General features: G+C 59.7%; 3 protein-coding genes across 7 annotated transcripts; 2 read left to right on the top strand and 1 right to left on the bottom strand.

The window, feature by feature from the left end:
- The first annotated feature begins 6,560 nt into the window (after window positions 1-6,560).
- CCDC102A (coiled-coil domain containing 102A) lies at window positions 6,561-10,656 on the top strand. Its single transcript, XM_032701199.1, has 8 exons — window positions 6,561-7,088; window positions 7,367-7,569; window positions 7,685-7,793; window positions 8,048-8,164; window positions 8,251-8,460; window positions 8,721-8,891; window positions 8,996-9,099; window positions 10,128-10,656. Exons 1-8 carry the CDS (start codon window positions 6,561-6,563, stop codon window positions 10,252-10,254), a joined length of 1,569 nt encoding a protein of 522 aa, XP_032557090.1. The 3' UTR covers window positions 10,255-10,656.
- Window positions 10,657-11,502: 846 nt separating this feature from the next.
- Window positions 11,503-16,928, top strand: DOK4 (docking protein 4). 4 transcript variants are annotated; one of them, XM_032701300.1, is made up of 9 exons: window positions 11,503-11,583; window positions 12,627-12,837; window positions 13,706-13,813; window positions 14,075-14,189; window positions 14,286-14,405; window positions 14,501-14,690; window positions 14,987-15,125; window positions 15,215-15,338; window positions 15,433-16,928. In XM_032701300.1, exons 2-9 carry the CDS (start codon window positions 12,772-12,774, stop codon window positions 15,555-15,557), a joined length of 987 nt encoding a protein of 328 aa, XP_032557191.1. In that variant the 5' UTR covers window positions 11,503-11,583; window positions 12,627-12,771; the 3' UTR covers window positions 15,558-16,928. The 4 variants fall into 4 exon arrangements, with proteins under 4 accessions (XP_032557191.1, XP_032557190.1, XP_032557192.1 ...); XM_032701299.1 differs by lacking the exon at window positions 11,503-11,583 and adding an exon at window positions 12,074-12,195; XM_032701301.1 differs by lacking the exon at window positions 11,503-11,583 and adding an exon at window positions 12,204-12,282.
- Window positions 16,929-18,178: 1,250 nt separating this feature from the next.
- On the bottom strand, window positions 18,179-25,687 carry POLR2C (RNA polymerase II subunit C). Of its 2 annotated transcripts, XM_032701307.1 has the most exons (10): window positions 25,512-25,672; window positions 25,245-25,294; window positions 24,940-25,008; window positions 24,717-24,769; window positions 24,473-24,601; window positions 23,423-23,474; window positions 22,797-22,965; window positions 19,375-19,449; window positions 18,536-18,707; window positions 18,179-18,399 (listed from the first exon to the last, which is right to left on the bottom strand). In XM_032701307.1, exons 1-9 carry the CDS (start codon window positions 25,595-25,597, stop codon window positions 18,563-18,565), a joined length of 828 nt encoding a protein of 275 aa, XP_032557198.1. In that variant the 5' UTR covers window positions 25,598-25,672; the 3' UTR covers window positions 18,179-18,399; window positions 18,536-18,562. The 2 variants fall into 2 exon arrangements, with proteins under 2 accessions (XP_032557198.1, XP_032557197.1); XM_032701306.1 differs by having other exon boundaries at window positions 18,179-18,707; window positions 25,512-25,687.
- Window positions 25,688-25,699: the final 12 nt, after the last annotated feature.

Genomic DNA, 25,699 nt, shown 5'->3' with positions numbered 1-25,699 from the left:
TCTTCCTAAAAGCTCCTCAAGGCCCAGTGCTGGCGGCAGACAGGCGGGAACGTGCTGGCAGAGTGGTGGGATGGGCAGACTCCGGCAGGAGAGGGCACGTCCCACCAGTCTGCTGCCAGACGAGGGGAGACAAGTGTGGGCAGGGGTGCCCTGGCACCATCTGCAGCCAAGGGCTGTGCCAGCCCCACTGCCAAGCGGTGCCAGCCACAGCCCAGGGTGCCCAGACCCCCCTTGAAGCCCCTTTGGAGCCCCATGGTGCTCCCAGCAGAGGTGTGACTGCGAGTAGGGCTCAGCCTTGCTCTGGGAGGAGGATGAGGAAGAAGATGAGTGCTGGTGGGAGGGGATACCTGCAGATCTCTCATCCAAATCCGGTGAGCAATGCCAGGGCAGCTTTGGGAATCTCGGAGGATGGTGATCCCAGGGGATCATCACGGCTGCCTGTGAGTGGCTGAGGGTGCTCGTGCTCCCCGCTGCTGCTGCTCCGCCTCCTTCGGCCTTCCTCTTGGAAATACATCGGATGGGAGGTGGGTCCCCCCCACCCCACGTCGGGGTTTCCTCTGTCAACAATTACAGCGACTCAGCAGGTGCCAGGGCTGTAAAACCCAACTGTAGGCAGAGCAATAAATATCCCGGATTATTTGTTTAGGCTCGGTTTTGCAAATAAACTCCCAGTGATGTGAGGGGAATCTGGGGGAAAATTGGTCCCCGGAGGGTGTCTGCACAAGCACCAGGTGAGGATGGTCCCACGAGATGCAGGAACCAGACTCATCAGCTCCCCGGCAGCCAAGTCCCAAAGGCAGGTCCCAAAATGGAGCCAAGATCTGCCCTGAAACTTCCATTTCTAAATAAATTTAGTGTTTTCCCCGGCTGCTTGTTTCCCAAAAATTTGGAGAATTTGCAATAATTCCACGGCTTTGTCCCTGGGGCCAGGGCTGGTTCTGGAGCCTGAAGGCACCATGGTGCAGCCAAGCCACCTTTCCTGGGGAAAAAAAGGACGGCACAACTCCTCCAGCAGCCGAGCACTGGCCTCCTGCCAGGTGAGGCGCCCAGGAAGTTGAATGGCATCATTTCTCCTTGGGAAGGTTACAGGGACTGGCTCCCCCTCCTGCCGGGAGCTGGGTTGAACCGACCCTGGCACCATGGCATTGGGGTGGTGGGAGGCTTGCTCCCAATCTGTGGTCCCAGGGGACCTCGGGGAGTGTGGCAGGGCGGGAAAAGGTCACCAGCAACGGGCTCGGCTCCCCGGGAACCAGCGTGTCCCACCAGTCTCCCCAACAGACTCAGCTCCCCGGGGACCACCCCGCCCCACGGGTGCTGTGTTCCCGCTGCCAGGAGCCAACCACCAACTGGTTGTTTTCCAAGCTCCACCGGATACCGGAACAAGGTGCATGTGTCCGTGTACCGGCACTGGTGCGTACTCAGGCACCGGCAGCCGGCGGGACTCACACCGCAAACCCCAAACTCTCGAGATGGGGAGAAGGGGCACGGGAGAAGTGCTGGGATGCGACTCTCCCACGGTAGGGCTCACGGGGGGAAAGTCGGGGCACTTGGCACCTCACCAAACCCCCAGACTTCTTACTGAATGGCCGAAGTCACCCGGCGGAGCGGTGAGCCATGCACAGCTCATCGCCACGCGGCGAGATGTGAGCCGGGGGTACCGCGGTGCCCGGCGGGCTGGAAGGAGGGGGCACACAGCCCCGGCGGGACGGGCTTTGTCCGGGCCGCCGGCGGGAGTAAGGGGAACGCGGCAGCGCTGGCTGCTCTTTGTGCATGGAACAAAGAACAATACCCAGCGGCTTCCTTTACTGCCCAGAAGCGGGAAGGAGCCAGAAAGGGATACGTCACTCGGCAGAGATGGGCAGTGTGTCATCCCGTGAGGCTGCCGGTGGTGCCCGGTCCCCTGCCACGGGACCTGGAATGGGCAGCACCAGCAAATGGTACCTCGCTGGCACACTCTCCAAGCTACAGCCGATGGGGACCCTGCTGTGACCACAGGCGGATTTGCCGTGCTGCGATGCTGCTCTGCATCCTGGCAGGCAGAGCAAGATGCCCAGCTCCAAAATCTCAGGCATCAGGAGAGGCAAAACCCCGGGTGCAGTTCCAGGTGAAGCCCGGTGTATGGGGATGCACCAGGGGCTAAGGGGTGAGTCGCCGCCCCCAACAGATGGATTTAGTCCCTGCAGTTTGTCCCGGCTATTTATTTTCCATCGGCTGCATTGCTTTAACTCCGATAAAGTGTTTTGTCACCTTGAGGAGCTCTGCTCAGGGTCTGCCTTCTTCAGTGAGAGCGGGGGGAAAGCGAAGTTATCGGTTCACTTACTCACTTCCCACACTTTCCTCCATGCTGGCACATCTCCCAATGCCAAGACAAAGCCCTGCTTACCCATTTTCCCACCGCCCCAGAGCTGCAGGTGCCCTCCATCCCTGCACTGGGTTTGGGGCAAGTGGGAGGGCTTTTGGTGAGGTGCTGTCGTGGGTGGAAACCCAGGGTCGCAAGGAAGTGTCACCACCTTACGGCCACACTTGCCAGCCCGCTGGCACCAAACGGATCAGAGAGATGTGCCTGGAGAGCCCCTGGTTTTGGCTGTCCCTTGTGAGATGTGCAGTGGCAGCTCCCCAGGGGGGGTCGGAGGACCCCTCCTGTCTCTCAGGGGGCTCTTCGGCACCGTTCACCGGCACCGCCGCAGTCCCGCATCGCCACCGGCCGGCCCTGAGCGAGCACATTCCCGAGCGGGGGCCATTCCCGCGGTCCTCGTGCCATCTAGTGGGACCTGCACCAACGACACGGCGGAGCGTGGCCGCCGGCTCCGCCGGCCCAGGGGGTGCGGGGTGGCAGAGACGGGTGGCGGGACCCCGGCCAGAGCCGCGCGGCTCCCCCAGCAGCGGAGGAGACCCACGTCGGTAATTAAACGGCGCTTCTAATGAGAAGCAGCGGTCAGTGCTGGTCACCGACAGAGGGACCATGGGCAGGGGGGCAAGTGCAGTCCCCAGGGGACACAGGAGATGGAAGGAAGCTGCTTCAGGGGAATTTTAGTTAGGACATTAGGAAAAGGCTCTTCACTGAGAAGGCGATCAGGCACAGGAACAGATTCCCAGGCTCCCCAGGGAAGTGGTCATGGCATCAAGCCTTCCAGAGTTAAGGATCGCCTGGATGATGCTCTTAGTCATATGGTTTAGTTTCAGATTGTTCTGCAAGGAGCAGGGAGTTGGACTGGATGATCCTTATGGGTCCCTTCCAACTCAAAATAGCCCATGATTCTGTGATACCACATTTGATGCTATTGCAGAGCCAGAGTCCTCCATGCCACCCCCAGACACCACAGCACAGCTCCCCAGTGATGCCAGCTGGCCCAGCTGAAGGAAGAAAGGTCTTTTTTTTCCCCCTAAAATGGTTAGGTTTGCCCCAAAAGGCTTCTTCTTGTGCTCCAGGGGATGCTGGATCCAAATGCAGGGATGTGGCCATGTGCAGAAATGCAGGGAGCAGGGACAGCTCAGCCACATCAGTGCCGATCATGGGGCAGCACTGTCACCCTGTGCTTGCCCAGTGCCTGCAGCCACTCATGCAACAAGTCTCTAGGTCTCAGTTCACGATGTGGAGCAACCATCTGCCTCTATATGACCCATCCCTAAGATGGGACCCCTTTAAGGACAGATTTAAGGGGGTTTGTTGGACACAGCCAGGCACCCTGAGTCAGGCTGGAAACCCAGAGCTGGAGGAGAAGGGTGCCAGGAGAATGGCCACAGAGATGGGTCACTGGCCACATCCTTAGGTGACATGCCCCAGGCCAAGGAGGTTTGATTTTTGCAAGGGTAAACCCCAGAAATCCCAGGATGCTGCAATGCATCTCTGAGCCTGCTGGTGTCACCAAGACACGAACGTCCGAGCAAACAGCAAAGACACATTTGGAAAAAACTTCGCCGGTTTCAGTGCTGGGAGCGGGTTAAAGCCCCAGCCGAGCACCCGCAGCTCTGGCCAAACCGCCTGCAAAATCGCTTCACCGTCTGCAAGTGAAGGCGCCGCTTCCCCTGGCACAAAACGCTGGATTAGGGGCGTGGGAGAGCAAAGCGTCCCCCGCCTCCAGCTTTTTGGGGTTGTTTCCAGCAGAAAAATTCCAGGCTTGGAAAGAACACGCACAGGCATTTAAATTTTTCCTTTAATTTGATTTGGTTTCTCCTGCTCTGCTTGATCCTGGGGTAGAAAAAGGTGTTGGCGCCCCACGGCATCAATTCCACATCCCGTGGGACACAAATCCTCTTGTCCACTAGTATTTCCCAATTTGATGAAAAGCATCAAAAGGCAGGGGGGGAATGGTGTTTTGGGGCTTTCTGCTTGTGCAGCCGGAGGCAGCCAGCACCGCTACGTGTGAGGGTGCAGCGGGCAGTCCTGCGTGGCCACCGGGGACCCGCTCACCCGTGGGGACACTCGAGTCTTGTCCCCCGCCGCGCCCCCACCTAGGCACCCACTCCCTGGTGCAGCCCAGAAACACCCACGGGCAAGGCCCCCGCGGGCGAACAACCACCTACAGGCGTGTGCGAGCACCCACTGCAGACACGCGTGCAGCCCCCCGGGCGCGGCCCCCCCGGCAGTGCCACGGGGCAGGACACGCAGCGCGGCCCGGGACCGGCCCCCGGGCGCGGGCGGGGGGCGGGAGCGGCCGGCGGGAGGAGGAGGAGGAGGAGGGGGAAGAGGAGGAGGAGACTCGGCCGCAGCGCCCCGGCCCGCGCGGGCCGCCCGCACCTCCCGCACCGCCCGCACCGCCCGCACCGCCGCGGTGCCGACACCGGTGGGTGAGGGACCGGACCGGGCCGGGCGGCACCGGGCGGGCGGGCGGGCGGCGGCACCGGCGGCACCGGGAAACTTGCGGGAAACTTTGGCGGGGGAGGGGCCGCGCCGGGCCGGGCCGGGCCGCGGAGGGGTCGGACGGGGCCGTACCGAGCCGGGCGGGGCCGGGCCGAGCGATGCCGGGGGGTCCCGGCCCGGGAGGAATTCCCGGGTACCGGAGGAATGCGGCGGCTCCCGCCGCCCGGGCCGCGGCGGATGAGTGACAGAGCCCGCGGCCAGTGGGGAGGCGCGGGGGGCGGTCGGTCCCGCCCCCGTCGGGACCCCGCGGGGAGGATGCGGGGGGGAGTCCGCGATCCGCGCGTGCCAGTGATCCACGCGTGGTTCCCGTGGCTGTTCCTGGAGTGTTTGGGATCCATGCACACTCCCCGCAGGTGCTCCGGGGGTGTCTGTGCTCCCCGCGGGTGTTCCAAGGGTTTCCGCGATCCACGCGTGATCCCCGTGGGTGTTTCATGAGTGTCTGTGATCCACGCGTGCTCTCCGTGGGTGTTTTAGGGGTGCCCGGGATCCATGCACGCTCCCCGTGGGTGTTGCAGCGGCGCCCGGGATCCACATGTGCTCCCCCGTGGGCGCTGCATGGTTGCCGGTGCTCCACACATACTCCCGTGGGTGTTGCGTGGGTGCCTGTGCTCCATCTGTGCTCCCGTGGGTGCTGCTGATGCCGGGTCCTGCCAGTGCCTGGGATTCCTCCAGGAGCAGCCCAGAGAGCTCAGGCCTGGGCTTGCCTCTGAGTTTTAGCAAAACTTCACCATTTCAGCAAATATCACTGGAGAAATTAATTTTTTTTCTCCGGTGCAAAGCCCAGAACTGTCATCGGCTTCTGCTCCCGCTGCTCCTGCACCGGCTCTCCCAGCCCGACCGGATTTGGTGGCAGGTCTGGGTTGCACAGTCCCAAAAACCTGCCGGAGCTGCGGGCAGCCACAGCTGGACCCTGTACTTATCCCATTAGGGCGCGCGGCAGCCTCCCATTGAGGTTTCCTGGGGCGGTTTGCCTGCCTGGCCGTGCCGGGATGTGAGGTCCATGGTGGGATGTGAGGTCTGTGCCGGCATGTGAGGTCCACGCTGGGATGGAGACGCTCTGGCCCTTTGTTGAGGCATCACTGGAGAGCACATTCAGCGGCCTCGGTGCACACGTCCTGCTGCACCCACGCCAGCTCAGGCTGTCCTTCCGGAGCTGTTCCTGCCTCGCTGGCGCTGGATCCAGGCTGTAACCCCTGCTGGAGCTGTTGGGGTGCAGCTGAGTCCCCCCACCCCAGCAGCAGGAACGGTCTTGGAGGCTTGCAGATGATGTCATAGGATGACCTCATGCAGATGACGTCACCCAAATAACATGTGGATGTCTTCCCTCCGGTGTACTGGCAGAGGTGCCATGTGCCTGGCTGTGCCGGTTGTGGTGCCAAACTGGAACTAGGTGCCAGTGGCTGGGCAGTGGGCTGCGGTCCTCACTGGGGGCCTCACTGGGGTCTTTGCTGGGGACCTGGCTGGGGTCATTACCAGGGACCCAGCTGAGGACACTGACCTCACCAGGGTCCATGCCTGGGACCTCGTCACTCAGAGTGCCATCCCCCAAAACCAGGGACTGTGCCCTTGCCCCCACTTCCCTCCAGCTACCTACTGTGGCCCCTCAGTCCCCCAGTCCCCCTGACCTGTCCTGTCTCCCACAGGTCCCCGGGCGCAGACGCTGCCGACGGTGACAGCCATGCCCTAGGGAAGCCCCACCATGAGCCAAAGCGGGGCCTCACGCCTGGCCGGCTCCCCGCCGCTGCCGGGGGGCTCACTGCTGGCCCTGCTGGCCCCCGAGTCCTCCCCGTCCCCCCCCAGCGGGACGCCCTCTCCAGGGCCCCCACCGGCGCTACTGGAAGGGGACTGGGAAGGGCGGGAAGAGCTGCGGCTGCGGGAGCTGGAGGAGGCGCGGGCGCGGGCGGCCCAGATGGAGAAGACGATGCGCTGGTGGTCGGACTGCACGGCCAACTGGCGCGAGAAGTGGAGCAAGGTGAGAGCCGAGCGCAACCGGGCACGTGAGGAGGTGCGGCAGCTGCGGCATCGCCTGGAGGCCCTCACCAAGGAGCTGGCCAGCCTGCGCCGCGACCGGGACCGCGACCGCGACCGGCCGGAGGAGCGCCCGCCACCACCACGGCCGCAGCCCAGCACCGGCAATCCTCCCACCACCGACGGGGCGGAGGGGGACACCGGCCCTGAGCACGAGCCTGTGCGGGACGTGGGGGCTGAGGTGCCCCAAAAAGGCAAGGTGAGGGTGGCAGGCTGCCCGGGGCCGACAGGGGAGCTCCTCATCCCCATCATCCACCCATCTGCACCCTCAAACCACCACTGCCTGCCCTGCAAAGGTGGGCAGCGTGGGGGGGACTCCTCTTGGATTAACATGGGGAGTGTCAGACCCCTCAGAGCAGCACAGTGGAAGGAGGGATGTTCTTGGTTATGCGGTGAGGGCTGGGTGCTGTAGGTGCTGGGAAGCCAGGGCTGCCCCCTCACTCTGTTCCCTGTGTTGGGCCACCCACGGCGCCACAGGAGCTGGAGCTGATGGAAAACATCTTGACGAGCAAGCAGGATGAGAGTTGGGAGCAGCGGGGCCCCCGGGCCTCCTTCAGCCGCCAGGAACGGAGCCGCCTGCTCTGGGAGGATGTCAGCGTCATGGAGGAGGATGCCACCAAAGTCACCGCCCTGAAGCTGAGGCTGGATGAGTCCCAAAAAGTGCTGCTCAAGGAGCGGGAGTGAGTGCTTGGGGCATCATCCTTGCATGCTGCCAGACAATCCCAGCCTGGTCCCCACCGGGATGGGATGTCCCATGGGGTCCTGCTGGCTGTCACAAGCATTGCCTCTCCCCAGGGACAAGCTGGCGCTCAGCAAGAACATCGAGAAGCTGGAGGGCGAGCTCAGCCAGTGGAAGATCAAGTATGAGGAGCTCAACAAGAACAAGCAGGAGGTGATGAAGCAGGTGAGCAAGGTGCCTGGGGAGCAGGGGTGCCCAGGGGGTGGCCTGTCCCCAGGGGGGTGGCACGTCCTCATGGTTGCACATGGTGGCCCACAGCCACCTCCCCAACTGCAGGGTGCTCATTAAGGGTCTTCATTAGTGCTATTGAGCCAGCGGGTCCATCTGCAGAGATTGGGTGGGTGGGTGGGCGCAGGCAGGGTTCAGGTGGTGGAAGGTGGATGCTCACTGTCCACCTGGGGTGCTGTGTCCCCCCACAGCTCAATATCCTGAAGGAGATCCACCAGGATGAGCTGGGGCGCATCTCCGAGGACCTGGAGGATGAGCTGGGCGCTCGCTCCAGCATGGACAAGAAACTGGCCGAGCTGCGTGCGGAGGTGAGGCCAAACCCCAACACGGGGGGCAAAGGGGGCGGCGAGGGGTGTCCCTGCTGCCCCCCGGCCACCCCATGTCCCTGTCCCAGATGGAGCGGCTGCAGGCAGAGAACGCGGCCGAGTGGGGCCGTCGGGAGCGGCTGGAGACGGAGAAGCTCAACCTGGAGCGGGAGAACAAGAAGCTGCGGGCACAGATCGAGGACCTGGAGGAGGTGCTGGCTCGCAAGCGGCGCCAGACAGCCAGTGCCCTGGACACCGACCTCAAAACCATCCAGGCCGAGCTCTTTGAGAAGAACAAGGTGCCACGGGGGTGGGCCTGGCCCCCACTACTGCATCCCTGGGTGACCCTGTCATGGGGCTCAGCATCCCCAAGGATTCCCTCAAGCCCAAACTCTGCCACCATCCTTCACCTAAGGAATGGTGGTGACCCCGTCCTTGCTCCATCAGCTCCTGGGTCATGGGGTGGGGCAATGGGAGAGGTCCCTGGGGAGGGAGAAGGGGGCACTCAGTGTGGGGGTGGCTCTCCCCTGCTCAGCCCCCTGCCCCATGCCCACCACAGGAGCTGGCCGACCTGAAGCACATTCACACCAAGCTGAAGAAGCAGTACCAGGAGAAGATGGCAGAGCTGGCCCACGCCAACCGCCGCGTGGAGCAGCACGAGGCAGAGGTGAAGAAGCTGCGCCTGAGGGTGGAGGAGCTGAAGAAGGAGCTGGCCCAAGCTGAGGATGAGGTGGGGAAGCTTGTCCTGGTGGAGGGGGTTGAGATGGGCGGGTCTGCTCCCTTCATGCCTTCGTGGCTGCTGACGGCACCATCCCGTCCCATCCCATCCCACAGCTGGATGAGGCCCACAACCAGACGCGGAAGCTGCAGCGGTCGCTGGATGAGCAGACGGAGCAGAGTGAGAGCTTCCAAGTGCAGCTGGAGCATCTGCAGTCCCGGTGAGCAGGGGCTGGATGGGATGCTGTGGGGACCAGCAAGGACTCATGGGTGGGGTGATGTTCTCCTTACCACCATCCCTCAACCAGCATCTGCCTGGTTGAACCCTGGGCTAAGCATGGCCAAAGTGCCTTCGACGTCCTCGGAAGGAGCACAGCCATCCTCAGAGCAGCCTTCACCCCACTGCAAGGTGGATGGCATTCCCCTCCCAGTTAAACCAGCACAAGGCTGCCCAGAGGCTGGTACAGCCCAGTTTCACACTGCTTAGGGTTGCACCCACCAGTATCCAGGGCCAGGGCAGGCTCCAAGCATCCCACACCAGTCTGGGGAGGTGGGAGCTGAGGTTTATTGCCCTTAAAAACTTTCCCTGGCCCTGCTTCACCTCTCCAGCAGTAAAAAGCTGAAATGGCCATGGAATCGATGCCATGATTCCGGGAGGCACTGAGGAGGGGTGTTTATAATCATCCTTTATTTTATTGGGACATCTGCATTAAATCATGGAGGAATAATGGAGGCTTCGTCACCACCCCCCCGCAGCCTCGCCATGTACTCGTCCCTAAATAATTCATGCTTTCCAGTAAAATGCATTGGATGGTTTGGATCTCGCTGGATCCTGGGCCTTTGGATTTCAAATTTGCTTCATAAATTTTCCTTTGATGAATTTTCACGCAAGGGCGAGTGAGGAGCTAAAAACCACCGCAGGCTCCCGGGAACGGGGACTTCCTGGGGATTTTGGGGGGATCCTCATTTTTGGGGGACGACTCCTCCCAGCTCAGCACTCATGTGTGGCTCTGAGCAGCCCTGGAGGAGTTTAACCTGTGGCGAGCACCATCCACAGCTCCTGTTCCTTGTGCTGGAGGGTCAGCCCCAGGCGGGGGGAGCTGATCCCGCACCCAGAGTTTGGTGGGGGCCGCAGGAGGGAGGCCCTCTGGGGTGCAGCCATGCTGTAGGGGTGCAGCCATGCTGTAGGGGTGCAGCCATGCTGTAGGGGTGCAGGGGGACGGGCTCAGCTGTGGCTGTCCCTCGGCAGGCTGCGGCGGCAGCAGAGCACTCCGCTCTTCGGCAAGATGCGCAGCGCCCGCTTTGGCCCCGACGACGCCGGGGACGGCACCAGTGACCCCGATGAGGACGAGGACCTGCAGATCCAGGTGCCCTAGAGCCCAGGGCCAGTGCCACCGCCGCGGGGACGTCCCACATCCGTCCTCTGCGCTCGAGTGAATGTGTCACCGCGGTGCCCAGCCGTGAGGCGACCCTCGTATACATGGGAAAACTGAGGCACGGAGCAGTGGGGAGGAACTTGCGCAGGGTTGCTCCAAACCCGCTGCCTCTCGGACAGTATTGGATGCCCCTTCGGCCACCAGCAACTCCTGGAACACAGATGTGGCCACTAAAGCCAGTGTCACTGAGCAGCCGAGGAGGAGGAGGCGCAGGCAGAGAGGGGCACTGAGCCCGGCATCCACAACGCCCTCCTGCCCACTTTTTTTTATATATATTATATATATGTATGTATTTGTATATGATTTTTTTATTATAAATACAGAGCCCAGAGGGGCCCAGGCTCTGGTGGTGGAGTGAGCTGCTGTGTCTGTCCCCACATAGGAACAAGGGTTGGGAGGGAACACATCAAGGACGATGGATGTTTCTCCACCAGCCACAGCCCACCACTGCCATCCCTGTCCCCACGCCTGGGGACCAGCCCAGGGTATGGGTAAAGCCCATCCCTGGGCCTGTGCAGCAAGGGGTGCTCACCCATGGGTGCAGGGGAGCTCCCCTGTGAGTTCAGGGCTTTCACCAGTGGATGCAGAGGTGCTGACCTGTGGGTGCAGGGTTGTTCACCCTGGGGAGGTGCAGAGGTGCTGACCCAGGGATGAAGGGATGTTCCCACGTGGGTGCTGACCACCCTAGCCCAGCCCACCGCCACAGCTCAGGGCCTTGGGGGCTTTGGAGGAGCTCAGACACAACTTTATTAAAAATTAATATTTCGGTGAGCTAATCCCCTCGCTCTGCCTTTTAATTGATTGGCTAAAAGCGCGGCTCTTTGCTGCTCAAAGGGTTTTTTTAATGCCCTTTTATTTCTAGCAATCATTCATATTTTTATGGCCCAACAAGTGAGGCCGCGGGGGGGGGGGGGAGGAGGGTGGTGCCTTTGGGCAGTTTTAGTGGGGGCGCCCTGGGAAAGAGTTTGGGGGGCACAGAGGACAGGGACAGGGATGAGGAGACAGGATGATGAGCTCGGCAAGAGGCCGCCGCCACCGCCCGTCAGTCGCCGCAGGGTGTTCACTCTGAAGCCTAATGATGGAAACCTCTTTGCAGGGCGGCCGGTTGTGGCTCTGGTTGGGCAGCCCGGGGGGGTGAAGGGGGGGTACCGGGCCGGGGGGTGTGGCCTGGAGGGGCGTGGCCGGGGCGGGCGTGGCCGCGCGGCTCCGGGGCTCGGGGCTGGCAGCGCCGCGGAGGCTCCGGCGGGGCCGCCCGCGAAGGGGAGCCCGGTAAGGGGGCGACCGGCGGGGCAACGGTGGCGAGCGGAGGGGGTGACACACGGAGGGGCTTGACCGAGGTTCGGGGTGACAGGTGTCGGGGGCACCAGGTGGGGAGGTGACAGCGGCGGGAGGGACATGCCGGTGGGAGACCTGGGGGTGATGGAGGGGTCGGCCGGGGACGGGGTGTGGGGGTGCCGAGGTGACAGGTCGGGGAGGGGAGCAGGAGGTGCCCTCCAGCATCTCTGAGTTCCCTCGAGGTGTTCATGTGAGTGGGGTGGGGGTGATGGAGGTGGGGGTGATGGGGAGGATGTATCCCTCAAAGGCGAGCTCTGCCCCGGCCTCTCTCGGGGCAGAGGGGGGTCCCCAAGGTGCTGTCCCAAGTGGATCCTTCTGGGTGCTGGGCTTTGGGCACCAGGACGTCACTGACACGGAGGAGCATCCCCGGGGATGGCCCCATCCCGTTTCCTGGGTTACTGCCTTCTACGTGGGACTTCTCCAGCTGGGAAGGGAATCCGGTCCCCACCTGGTCCCACCTCTAAGGGCTGGGGGAAGCAGCAGGGACCAGGCTGAGCAAGGCCGAGCTCGTGGCAGGGCTGGAGGGAGGCTGGGTTACAGTGAGGGGTGTGCGAGATTGGGAGCTGGGGTCCCTTTGGCACCTGGCACCAGGGCCAAAACACCTCGCACCGGAGCTGGCCTGGCCAACAGGGGGTCGTTAACACCGAACCCCACTGGTGCCCGGCGGCAGGGGACATGTTGCTGCCCAAGCGAGCAGCCTGGAGGGAAGGAGGGGCAGTGCGGGAAGGTGATGGAGACCTGTGGGTGAGGTCCGGTGTGAGTGTCCCCCGGGACACATGTTGGAGCTGGTGCCAGGCCTGCGTGTGTCGGCCTGGCTCCACCGTGCTGGCAGGGGTTAACGCTGGACTGTTCCACTCGGATGGTTCAGGCAGCGACGGGAGGAGGAAGAGGAGGAGGAGGAGGAGGACAGGAAGGAGGAGGAGGAGGAGGGGGAGGAGGAAGATGTCACCCGTCGATCTGTCATTTCTCTTTTCCAGCCAGAATGGGGGACACTGCTAGCGCTGAGCTGGGCCGGTGGTGAGACAGGAGGAGTGCGGAGGAAGAGGATGGAGAGGGGGAGGCAAAGGTGAAGGCAGCCCCCCCCCCCAAAAAAAAAATCCCCCACCCCATCGAGCCATCGCCATGGCGACGAATTTTAACGACATCATCAAGCAGGGCTATGTGAGGATGAAGAGCAAGAAGCTGGGGGTGAGTGGGGGTTTTGGGGAATGGGGGGCGTCGTGGGGGACACCCGTGGATTTGGGGTGCTGGTTTCCATGTGAGGTGACGAGGCCGGGTCCCTCCTGCGGGTCCCTCTTGTGGCATCCTGCGCCCCTGGTTTTGGGTTGAACAAGCAGCATTTTGGGAGCTGTGGTGGCGGGGGAGTACGGGGGGGGCAGGGACAGGCCACTTGTTGGTACCCAAATCATCCAGCAGCCCCAGGGATCCAGATCCTGCAACCGGCCAGATCCTGCACCGAGTGACACCCGCTCACCTGTCCCAAATCACAGAGGGATTGGGGCCGTCCGTGAGCCCTCCCCGCCCCCCCGCCTCAGTTTCCCTCCAGACGCAGTTTGGCATCAGGGATGCCCCACCCCGGAAGGTTGGGAAGGGGGGCTGCTGGGTGCCAATTAGGGTGGTGTTGAATTGCAGCACCCATAGGTGGGGGGTCAGGGGGTTCGGTCGCCTGCTTCCATCGCTGGGAGCCGGCAGCAGCGAGCATGCTGGGTAATTTCATGCTAATTAGGGAGAACAAAGAGGGAGCGGGCTCGAGGGGGGGGACATGCTTGGGGACGATGGCCCCACCACCCCCTGAGGCAGGGGCTGCGGGAGAGGGGACGAGGAGATGCCAGGACAGGGGTCCCCTTGGGAGCTTTGTGTATGTTCATTAATTAAGCGCTGTAATTAGCACTGGCAGTGGGGTGGGGGCGGATGATGGCAGCCCCGGGTTATCCCCATCCACAGCATACCCTCCTGTTCCCAGGCCCAGCAGGGTCAGCAGAAGCAGGCACAGGTCCTGGGGATGGGGGCATGGGGCGGGAGGGGGATGGGGACCCCCACGCTCTGTGTCCGGCAGATCTACCGGCGCTGCTGGCTGGTCTTCAGGAAATCCTCCAGCAAAGGGCCCCAGCGCCTGGAGAAGTACCCGGATGAGAAGTCTGCATGCCTGCGAGGGTGCCCCAAGGTGAGGGGGTGCGCTGCAGGGGTGCTGGGGTGCTCCCCACTGCGGGGGGCCCTGTGCCAGACCACGTCCCTCCTTGCCTCAGCTTGCTGGGTGGCTGTTGCCCCATGTGGTCCAGTGGGATGGAGCTGGGTCTGGGTGCAGCAGGGAACAGGGTCTGGGTGCAGTATCTGGAGTCTGGGTGCTGCAGGGGTTAACAGGGTCTGGGAGCACAGCAGGGCTCTGGGTGCAACCCTCAGTGTTGCCCCCCAACCTCCTCTGCAGGTCACTGAGATCAGCAACGTCAAGTGCATCACCCGGCTGCCCAAGGAGACCAAGAGACAGGCCGTGGCCATCGTTTTCACCGACGACTCCGCCCGGACCTTTACCTGCGACTCAGGTACGAGGCAGCGCCCACAGATGCTGGGCTGGGGGTGCTGGGTGAGGCACCCTGGCTTGGCCAGGGTTGCCCAGGGGCTGCTGTGGTGCCTTGCAGAGCTGGAGGCGGAGGAGTGGTACAAGACGCTGTCAGTGGAGTGCCTGGGTGCCCGCCTGAACGACATCAGCCTGGGGGAGCCCGACCTGCTGGCGCCCGGCGTGCAGTGCGAGCAGACGGGTGAGCGTGGCGCGGGGTGCCCGCCCGTGGCTCCACCCCGCTGCGCTGCACCCCCCACGGATTATTTTATTTTCTGGTTTTTTCCCCGTCTCCAGACCGGTTCAACGTGTTCCTCCTCCCCTGCCCCAACCTGGACGTTTACGGCGAGTGCAAGCTGCAGATCACCCATGAAAACATCTACCTCTGGGACACGCACAACCCCCGGGTGAAGCTGGTCTCCTGGCCCCTCTGCTCCCTGCGCCGCTACGGCCGCGACGCCACCCGCTTCACCTTCGAGGCCGGGCGGTGAGATGTCACCCTTGCCAGGACGGGGATCAGTGCTGCATGCCTTCATCCAGCTGGATGCTCCAGGAGATGGCACTGCTGCCATCACCACAGGGCAGGCCTGAGGCTGGGGTGATGGCCACGGCCTGCATAGGGTGCCCCAAGGCGGGGGGCGTTTGGAGCTGGGTCTGGTCCCAGCTCAACACCATGAAGGGGACATCGGGACAGCTCTAACAGCATGGGAAGCCGGGCCAGCTGCCACCTGGGGTGGGTTTTGTTTATCACCCCTGGTGACCTTCCGTGCCCCACCCCTGCAGGATGTGCGACGCAGGGGAAGGTCTCTACACCTTCCAGACACAGGAGGGTGAGCAGATCTACCAGCGGGTGCACAGCGCCACGTTGGCCATCGCTGAGCAGCACAAGAGGGTCCTGCTGGAGATGGAGAAGAACGTCAGGGTGAGCTCCAGCCCCCCCCGTGGTGGGGCACAGCAGGGGGAGACTCAGGGGGCCCTGTGTCACCCTTCTCCCCCTCTCATCCACCACAGCTGCTGAACAAAGGCACTGAGCACTTCTCCTACCCTTGCACCCCCACCACCATGCTGCCCCGCAGCGCCTACTGGCACCACATCACCGGCTCCCAGAACATGGCTGAGTCCTCCAGCTATGCTGGTGAGTGTCCCTGCTCCCCTGCCAAGGAGCTGCTGCTCCTCCAGCCCCCATGGCATTCCCAACTGAGTGAGCCCACCCTCTGCTTTGTCCCTAGGGGAGGTGTATGCAGGTGCCCAGGCCAGCTTGGACACCGACCTCCTCAACAGGTTCATCTTGCTGAAGCCAAAGTCCTCCAAAAGCGACAAGCCTGAAAGCAGGGAGCCCACATCATCCCCGTGAGCTGGCGGGCGGGGGGACTGGGGCAAGGGTCCCCTTTTTCCTCCCCAGAGGGTGGCAAGGATGCAGGCAGCCACCCCTCAGAATCCCCAGGAGACCCTGGCACCTCTATGCCAAGACCTTGGGGAGCAGGTGCTGGCTCACGCCCTGGCGTTAGTGGAGGCGATGGCTGGATCAGCCTTGACTGACTTCAAATATATATTGAATATCTGTATTGTAAGAGATATTTCCTTCTCACACAAACGCAAATGTGGTGGCTGCTGAAGAGCCCTCGGGCAGATGCTCAGAGGTTTTTGACTCTTGGGGATCCTGCTGGGAGGTGAAGAGAACTGGGGGGGGGGGGGTGTCAAGAAATTCGGAGTGTTTTCTGCGAGGCAGGAAGGCTGGAGCATCACCCTGCCACGGGCAGGGAGCAGCACCAGAGGATGCGGCTGTGCCAGGCTGATGGTGCAGGGTCCCACCCTCCCGTGAAGAGCGGGGTGCTCCTGGGGACACCCTGCCACCCCTGAGCTGATTTTTGCACTTCAAGCTGTTTAAACTCGCTGTAGAATTGAGATGTCTCAGGAGAAACTGGTTTTCCTTCCAGGGGGGTTGGGTGGGTGAGCAGCTGGGCAGGGCCAAGCTCCCCAGCTTCCTGCAGCATCCCTCACTCCTCCAGCCACAGTCGTGTGCCCCTGCTGTGCCCCTGGTTTATCTGCTGGTGGGCAACCCCGGGACTGGTTTTGGCCAGTAGCATCTGTCTCTCGAGGGGCAGCTTTGTGGATATAGGAAGTCCCAGGGCAGAGAAGCTCATGCCAGTGGGGGGAGAGCTGCATTCCTCTGTGCATTCCCATAGCCCTCACTCCCCCCTCACCCACTGGGTACCAGCCCTTGCCCGGGGGGGGGAACTGGGCTTTATGTGCTGAACTCAAAAGCAATTGATTTTTTTCTAGTTCTATTTATCGACCTCCTTTAGAAGGGCTATCTTTTTATTGCCGTGCAAACTTTGTTGTTTCTTTGGAGTCTTCTTTCTGTCTGGGTTGGATGGTTAGTGGTTTTCTTTCTGCCCTTTAAAGCTCCAGGTCCATGTGTTGGGCACGGGGAGTGTTGTGATGTGGGAACCTGTGGTCTGTAAATACTGTGTCTTGGGGTTGGTGTAGCTTGTGGCTGAGGCTGGACAGAGAAGGGCCACTCCCTGCAGCATGGCCGAGCACGGAGGAGCTCGTTGGACCCCAGCACTGCCTGGCAGCACACCCTCCCCTGGGTGAGAGGTGTAATTTGCTCTCTTTTCCTGGCTACACACCTCATCTGGAAAAGATGTAACATTTGTTACCAAAAATGTTTCGGTTTTCTGTTTTTTAAGGAGTTGCTCAATGAATAAACAACCCTTATCCACATCCACCCTTCCTGTTTGTCTGTTCCATCCAAGCGCGCTCGGGAAGCGCAAGTGGGAGTAGTGCCTGCCAGGGAGAAAAATGCTGATGGGGGGAGATTTCCTGAGGCTCCTGGCAGCAAGCTTGGCTCAGAGCTTTGTTCTGCCTCCAGCCATGGCCAGGACACTTCAAGTGAAGCCCTAAAACCGCTGGGATAGGGAGAAGGGTGGAGCGAGTTGCCACTCTCCATCAAGCAACCCTGAGTGAAACAGGATGCCAGCACTCCATTGTTATCCCTTCCCTCCAGTCACCCAAAGCTCCAGGGACGTGCCAGGGCAGTGGTGGCTTCAAGTCCCCAGGTGAAGGAGTTTCAAGCCACGTCATCTTCCAGCTCTCCCAGAGTTGTGCCAGGTAAGTTATCCGTGCCATGACTGCCTGGCAGTGCTGGCCTCCCGGTGAGATAGCCATGCCAGCCGATGCAGTGCTCCCTCCAGGAACAGGCAAGGACATGGGAGCAGCAGCCCAGCTGCAGCAGCTTTTCCCTGGAGGAGAAGGCAGTGCTGACACAGGCTGCTCTCTCCAGCTCAGCATGACCCTGTCACCACTCCCTGAGCCATCTCCATGCCCCATGTCAGGGGCACACATGCCTTCCCCTCCCTCCCAGCCCCCATGGCAGAGAAATGGCAGGTCTCTCCAGGAAAGTGTCACTGAGAAGCTCATCCCAAGCCACGCTGGGCACTGATGGAGGGGAGGAGAAGGGGTAACCCAGGCCATTGCTGGAGCCTTTAAGCCACTGCCAGAGGGGTCAGGGTATGGGACCTGCACCAAGCTCAAGCCCAGCACACCCTCGGGGCTGTGGGCACACTGGAAGGTGTCATCCAGGGTCATTCCTGACAGACCCCCTGCCACCCAGCTCTTCACAGAAAGGTTATACACATAGAGGGGTGTGTGTACAGCTCCAAAGGAGTCTGTAAGTACAGCTTTGCCTGCCTGACCCAGCTGGGCTCCCCTGCAGTGCTGCCTTCTGCAGCATCTTGCCCACCCCGGCTTCAAACATCTGCTTCGAACACGGCGCTGGTTGAGTGAACGCTGGGCTGCCTGCGGGAGGGGTGCTGCTCTCCTCGGGAGATAATGTCACGAGCAGCCATCAGCATCAGCAAGCAATGCTCCCTCCAAAGCACATCTCATTAAGCTAATGCCTATTGGAGAGAAGTAAATGATGTGACATCTCCTCCTGCAGCCCCGGTTGAGCTTTCAGGGATGACAGAAAAATGTGGGGGTAAGGCTTTATTCAGCACAGTGAGGAATGGACATGTAAATAAGGTAGGGTTGTGTAACCAAGGTATACACTTCCCAATCCCAAACACCACACGTCCAGAATCCAAAACCAGAACCAAAACTCTCAGATCTGTTGGAGACAAAGCCTGTCCTAGTGAAGATGCTCACTGATTGATTCCCTTCCCGTTTTACCCTACACAACACAATGGCTTTCCCTGGAAAGCAAGGTCAGGGAAGAGGCATCAGCAACTAGCAGAGCTGGGCCAGGAAAGGCAGAGGGAGATGGGGAGGTAAAAGCCTCTCCCCAGATCACAGCCAGGCAGAGGAAAGGACCTGCTCCATCACTCACACCTCAGCACTCTCTCACAAGGAGCCACCTCAGTTAATAGTGAGGACGTCGCTCTGAATCTCGTGGCTCAGCTGGGTCTGGAGGTCGCTCAGTTTCTTCTTCAGGCCGGACAGCGCTGACAGAACGATGGTCTCCGGGCGCAGGGAACCGCAGGACTCCACGTTGTAATAGAACCTGAGGTTACAAATCAAGGGGTTAAGTCACCGTCTGCTCTGCACGCACGTGCAAGCCCAGAGTGCAGGCACAGAGCAGTTCCAGCCCATCCCTACCCACCGCAGGGAGATCCAGCCCATCCCTACCCACCGCCGGAATTCCAACCATCAGCATCATTCACCTCCCAACCAGGCAACAGCCAGCGCTGTCCCTCTACAACTGTCACACCAACACTCACAACTTTACGGGCTACAAGACCATTTCTGGGATTGATTTCTGTTCAGCACCATGACCTGCGAGCCAGCACGGAGCCCCGTGCCAGAGAGTAAGGCTGGCTGAGCCACTTCTGCAGTGCAAATAACACCAGCAATCAGAGCACAACACACACAGGTGAATAAATGCCCTAAGCCACTTCCCCCTGCAGGCCTCACACTTCACCAAGTGTGCACTGCCCTACCTGGCAACACAAACTCAAGAGAGCTCTCTATCATCTCCCAGAGGGAAAAACCTGCCAGATCTGGGCATATCACCGGGTGACTCCAATTCTGCTCTGCTTTTCAGGGAACATCAGCTCCCTGGGCTGGCAACTTCAGCACAGAATGGACACTCTTCTATTAATAAGAGCAGATGAGATGCACCCAACCAGTCCCCCCACCTTCCAGCTGTGGTAGTGCATTCAGCTCCCTACCTCTCTGGCTTCCCGTTGGGGTCATAGGGAGCCTGAGCATCCTCGTCGTCGATCTCCGAGTACTCACTCTTGGGCCTGGAATCAGAGAGCAGGAGAGGTCAGCACAGAGCCCCTGCTCTGGCCTGGCCCCACAGAGCCCAGGTACTCAGTTTGGCCCCAGAGAATGAGCATGGGGCTCATGCCCAGCACACAACGGGATGCTCAGCACACATCAAGTCCCAGAAAAATGCTCAGTCCCACATTGCCCTTCCTGGCTCCTCATTAATGCCACAGAGTCACCCAGTAGCGCTGGAGGAGGGGGCTGCTCTGCCCAAACACAGCAAGCCCAGTGCAGGTGCTCACAGTGAAGGGATGTCAACGCCTGAAGGGACTGTCTATGCTTTTACAGAGTAATGGACCTTGTGTTATCTTTTCTTTCCCCTTTCCACTAGGCCAGGAAAGCACCAGAGCATCCCAGAGCTCAAGTCTGTGGAGCACAGTTGAGGTGGGAAAGCACAGTTGGCTTGGACCCAGCAGGAAAGAACCTCCTGTACCTCAAACACCATCTGCATCAGTGAGCTCCATCTTGATGTCCTGCACCTCCACTCCTCTACTAAAATCACTGCAATACCTATGCATCAGTTAGTCAAACACATCTTTCTACCCACTGCATCCCTTGGTTTATAGAGCACCATATCAGAGAGACCCTGTGGGAGCACTTAATCTGTGTAAGAAAACCCAAAGCCTTGAGCTGTCTGAAAAGCCAGCACAGAAAATCCTGTGCCCACCAAGGTCTCCTGTTGGCCTTCCTCTGCCCCAGCAATGCCCAGAAATGCTGATCCCAGCACCCTGTCATCAGCTGCCTGAAATAAAACTGCATTTCTCAAACAAACCCTCTGCCTGTACAAACCACTGAGAAAGATAAGTGTTAACGGAGCTGGGACTTCTCACGACTTGCAGAACCACTCATGACCAAAACAGAGCAGAGGTTTCCACCACCAAGGCAGCTGTTTGGAAAGTCCAGCTGCATGCCAGTGCTCTGCCAACAGCCTCAAAAAGCAATTAGCATGGAAAACTAAACCAAAAATCCTAGCTAGCCTTGGACAGCAGAAGCCTTTGGCTCTGTATTGTCTTCACAGCAAGGTCAGATGAACTTGGAAAGACAGATGTATCATCATGGAACTGGCAGCTACAACGTCAATCTTCCTTTCAGATTTTTCCAACTTTTACATATATTTTGTCAAGAACTCCTCAGAAACTGTTGCATACCACACCAGATTCCTAAAGATGCAGCTCACCCTGCCACCAAAGAACCCCTGCTAGCAGCTGCCTTGGGCCACCCAGCCAGGGAAGCACCACATTGCCGAGGTGCACGTGGTACACGTGCTCAGCTGGGGCTGTTCTCCGTGACACCAACCTTTCCCAAAGCCCATGCTCTCCAAAAGTCACACTGTGACATTCCCCATCCAAAAAGGCAGCAAAGCCAATGATACCTTAGGCTGCCTGGCACCCCACTGTCCCACTCAAAGCAGCATTCCAAATCTGTCACTTCATCAGTGTCACAGACTTACGATCCAGCACTGCAGAAATTAAACCGAGGAATTTTTATGGCACCAAAATGAAGCTTAAAACTATTTCAAATCCCAATTTGAAATGCCACATCCATTCTTGTTTCTCAAGCATCTGATCTATCACTCAGACAGTCAACTAAATTTTTGGGGCAATTTATCTGCCGTAAATCATTTGGAAACTTCAAAACTGTCCAGTTCCATCCCCCAAACTGCTGGTGACAAAGGACAGGCCGGCACATCAACTCTTCTGACATGCTCCTGACCACAAGACTGTCGAGCAGCACCCTCAGTCATGGTCAACCAGCCTCTCACAGACCTTCCCCCTGACAGCCTGGTCTGCAGCTGGCAGTTCCCTAAGTGCAGCTTCAGTACACGCACACAGATCATCCAGGCTGAGGAAAATGCCCATTTCCAGAATTCCAGCATTACCTGCCAGCCTGGTTCTTACTGCACTGCCCTGACGAGGTGCTGAAGGAGCCAAACGCCTGGCACGTCCCATTCCACCCAGACTGACTGATCTGGGCCCACAGAGCCCATCAAAGCCAAGCGGGGTTCGCTCCTTCCACCCATAAAACAGGGCTGGGATGGCTGCGGGCAGGCTGTTAGGGATTCACCTGCAACTCCACCCTTGGTGACAAAAGGCTTCTCAAGCCTCCCAAGTGCAAAATGGACAGCTCCTCAACAGCTCCAGAGCAGAAAGCTGCTGGCAGTCAGCTGAGGTGTGAAATCAGGGCTGAACTGCACCTCTGGGGAGCTTGTTCAGGGACAGCTAATTTAGCAAGGGACGGTGTAAGGCCACACCCTGTGATGGGTTCAAACACCAGGCTCAAAGCAGAGAGTGAGGAGGTAGAACAGCCCCACTACCTGCCTGCTACTGCTTGCAGCCATTTGCAGAGTCAAATGTGGCAGCACAGGGTCTGGCAGTCAGAGCAGGAAAACCCACCGAGCCCCTTCTGCTGCTCAGCCTCCCCTCCAGCTGCAGCTCTGCTCAGGGTTTATTCCCCCTTGCTCAACCCCAGCTTCTGCCATCCTTGTGCCAAATCCTGCTCCTGTACCGAGGTCGTCCTGACCTTGGGCTGCTGCCCTGCTCTTGTGGCACCATATCCACCACCCCTTCTAGTCCCTGCTCTCAGCCTGCCTTGGCTAAAGCACCGGGTTCCTCAGCACTGCTGGCTCCAGCGTGCTCAACAACAGGATGTCTGCTAGGTGCTCACCAGGATGCAGAGCCAGGAGCAGCTCAGGTACCTACTCATGGAAAAGAGATGCTAGATAAAGTGCTCACCCAGGCCAAAGCAGGGCAACAGGTTTCCAAAAGCCAAATCAAGTCACTTCCAGGTGAGAAGCAGCATGCTACTGGTGCAGAAAGGTATGTCAGAGGAGAGGAAAAGGCAAAACCCTGCTTCCAGGTCTCAGGCTCCAGGAGTGAGGAGAGGTATGGGTGGAATCAGAGCCATACTGGGCTTCCTCATACAAACAGGGCTGCAAAATCTGTATTGCAACCCAACCTGCCACTCTTTGCTCTCACAGCAACCTCTCCCACTTCATATGGATCTGCTCCTTCCTCAGACTTTACCCTGACCTACAAACCACTTGCACAGGGGAGGAAAAAAAAAATTAGCTGGAAAAGAGCACCAAAGGCAGGCAAATCAACAGTGATGGTACACGAGGGAGGATAAGAGGTGACCACAAACCAGTCCACCTTGTACGCAGCTGAAAACAAGCGACTGGCCAATGCAGGAGCAGAGTCTGTGCAGGAGGAAGTGATACACCCACCATCGCTTACTGACCCAAATCATCCCCAGGGCCGAAATGTAAGTTGTTGCCTGCCGGAAAACCTTTTTCCAGTGCCTCCAGAGAGACAGTGGGACGTACCACTCCTCTGGTTTGGGGTACACGGTGTGCCTCAGCGCGTTGTCTGGGTCGTACTCGAAGGCCACGCCCGCCGTGGGGTTCCACTTGGCGTGCTCCTTCCCAAAGCCCTTCTTGGCGTAGGCTCGCAGCCGGAGCTCCTGGCCCTTCCGCAGCTTCACGATGAGGATGTCTGCAAAAGCACACACCCGTCAGCCTGAGAAGGCTGCAGGGGACAAATCAGTCTGCAGGATCACGCCACGGCAAAGGCAGGGATTCTTGGCGCCCAGGAAGATGTCGCCAGTATCCAGGGTTTGCTTGGATTCTTAGAGGGGTTGTGTCCCCAGAGCAGGTAAGGAAAAAGGAGCAGCACAGGCCCCCAGGGAACAGTGGAAAGCACAGCATTTCAACTTTTTGCTGTCTCTGAGCTCTCACAAGGAGATAGAAGCATCCTCTGACACAGGACAAGCTGTAAGTGCCATTAAGACAAAATGCTACCCCACTGATGCAGTGATGCCAGTGGCTCTGAAGTGTCAGATTTACAGCTGCCTTATGGTTACACAGCTAGTAAATGAAAAATGAGTTGAAAGAACCCCCCAAAAAAGTTCATTTCCTCCTCCAGCTCTTACTCCCAGTGACCTGCCACTCACCATCCTGCTCCACATAGTCATTGGGGTCGTTGTCTCTGCTCCGAGATGTCACCTGCAGCAGCAGAACGAAAGCAAGCAAATTAATGACAAAATCAGCTTTTCTCTCCACATCAAATACCAGTTGTCTACAAAAGTTAGAGATGGTGGAGAACCCCTCTAGAGTGACTTACAGCAACAAACCCAGCCCACCTCATTTAATGGAATTTGGAGCAATTCAGGCAGCTGCAAGCAGGTATGTGATGTCCCCCCAATGGCCCGCTCGTCTCCTGAGCTGCTCTCCCCACAGGATAGAGTGCATTCCAGCCCAGCCCAGCACATCTGCTTTGTTCCCAAAGTCACTCCCACAACTGCTGTAGGTGACACAGAGCACTCACAGCACCTCAGCCAAACCAAGTAAGAGACAGTGGGCTCCAGCTGGGCTTTAACCAGGCAGACACTGTCGTCAGGCAGCAGGAGCAGCCCCAGGTTGTGGTGACATCTAGATGTGACCTCAACAGGGTATAAAATCATTTTCTGTAAGTCTCTTTGCATCTGTCCCACCAATCCTCCACAAGGTGACTGTGCAGGAGTTGTTTGGCAGCAGTGCTCTGGCCAGGGCTCCTCACACCTTGCTGAGCTGAGAGCCAAGAACCAGCAAAACAGAGGCCTCAGGTTGCTGCCAAGGGGCTGACCTTGTCCAAGCCTCAGTAGCATACAGGCAGGAGAAGGCAGTGGCACAGCAGCAGGACACAGGCACACACACACTTGGGGTGTTCAAGGTGAGATGAAGGGGCAACACTAAAGCCTCTCGAGAGTTTGGGATGAGGGATGCAGGATGAGGCCATACTGCTTTGGATGCCATCAGACAGCAAGGACAACACCGCAAAGACAAGGAGGGCACTGGCACTGCTTCTGCAGGTATTCCTGCTTTGCTCTCCCACTGCAGTTCAGGTGGAGCTTTAGGCAACGTGAAACGTGCTCAAAGGGCCTTGCTTTGTCCACATTCCACGTGTTTGTTACCCTGGCCACAGCAGGGATGTAGACAGGGACAAGCAGAGGGGTGGCACTGACCGGAATGACCCGGGGGTTGTTGGAGATGAGGTCGCGGGATGTGACGTGACGGGTCTGGTCCTCGTTGCAGCGAACGTCCAGGGTGAACTCCACGGAGCACTCGGGGCAGAACTCGTCACATGTACAGTCCTGGGACACACACAGGGATTGAGACCTTTATGCAAGAAACTGCCAGCACTTCCCATGGGATCAGACACCCACCACCACACCAAGACAAGCCACCATGACACTTCGCTTGACTCACTCTGGAATATTGCATCTTATCCACAATGTCATCGCTGGTGAGAGGGATGAGGCCTGTGGGAAGAAGGAAATCAGGGGAATCTCTGAGTAAGGTCACAAGAGCTCCTGACTTTCCTGCCAAGATGGGTGGAGGAACAGCAGCCTCCTGACAAAGGTGTTTCAGCATCTTTGGACTGATTTCACCCACAACCCACCCTCATCTGCCCCCCATGCCCAGCACTCACCCAGCCTGTGTGCAATGAACTCATCGTGGAGCACAGAGGAGTTGGCATCTATCTGGACCCAGTCGATGGCTGCAGGGAGGAGAAAGCCACAAACTGAGAAACACTGACGTGAGGAAAAGTCAAACGGTTCGTGAGGGCATAGGAAACACTACAGAGACACACTGAGACAGCGCACACGGCGCACAGGACTGGCTGAACACGACTGAGGAGAGCTGAAAACAGCCGGGAGGTGCGGGAGAACACGGAGGGGAAGCGATGGGAGCCACCGGGAGAGTAGCCCGGGGGACCGTGACCACGGGCCGTACCTATGGTGGGGACTTCAGCGATGAACACTCTTCGAATGGAATTTGCCACCCTGAGGGAGGGAAACACCCGTGTTTAGGCACGAGGGGGCGTGGAGCGGTGGGCCGGGGCCGCTGCGGGGCTTGGCCTCGGACACACCGCCCGGCCGCACCGCGGGTGCCCCGCGGCCGGGGCGCGATCCCCGCGGGGAGGCCGGGCCTGTGGGGCCGCCCCCGGGAGCTCCCGCGGCCGGTTCACCGCCGGGCCCGCCCGCCCGGCCCGGTGCTCACGCCAGGTCCGTGTTCTCGATGATGAACTTGACGTTCTCGTCCGTCAGCTCGGTGATGCGCACGGTGGGCTGGTTGGCGTACGGCATGGCCGCCCGCTCCCGGCCCCGACCCCCGGCACGATATCGATCCCGCTCCCGCCCGGTCCGTCCCCGCCCCGCGCCCCCCCGGCCCCGGTGCTCCCGCAAAAA

This window comes from Chiroxiphia lanceolata, chromosome 13 (assembly GCF_009829145.1).
Source record: "Chiroxiphia lanceolata isolate bChiLan1 chromosome 13, bChiLan1.pri, whole genome shotgun sequence".
In the NCBI taxonomy this organism is placed as follows: domain Eukaryota; kingdom Metazoa; phylum Chordata; class Aves; order Passeriformes; family Pipridae; genus Chiroxiphia; species Chiroxiphia lanceolata.
This window is presented reverse-complemented; position numbering and strand designations above follow the sequence as displayed.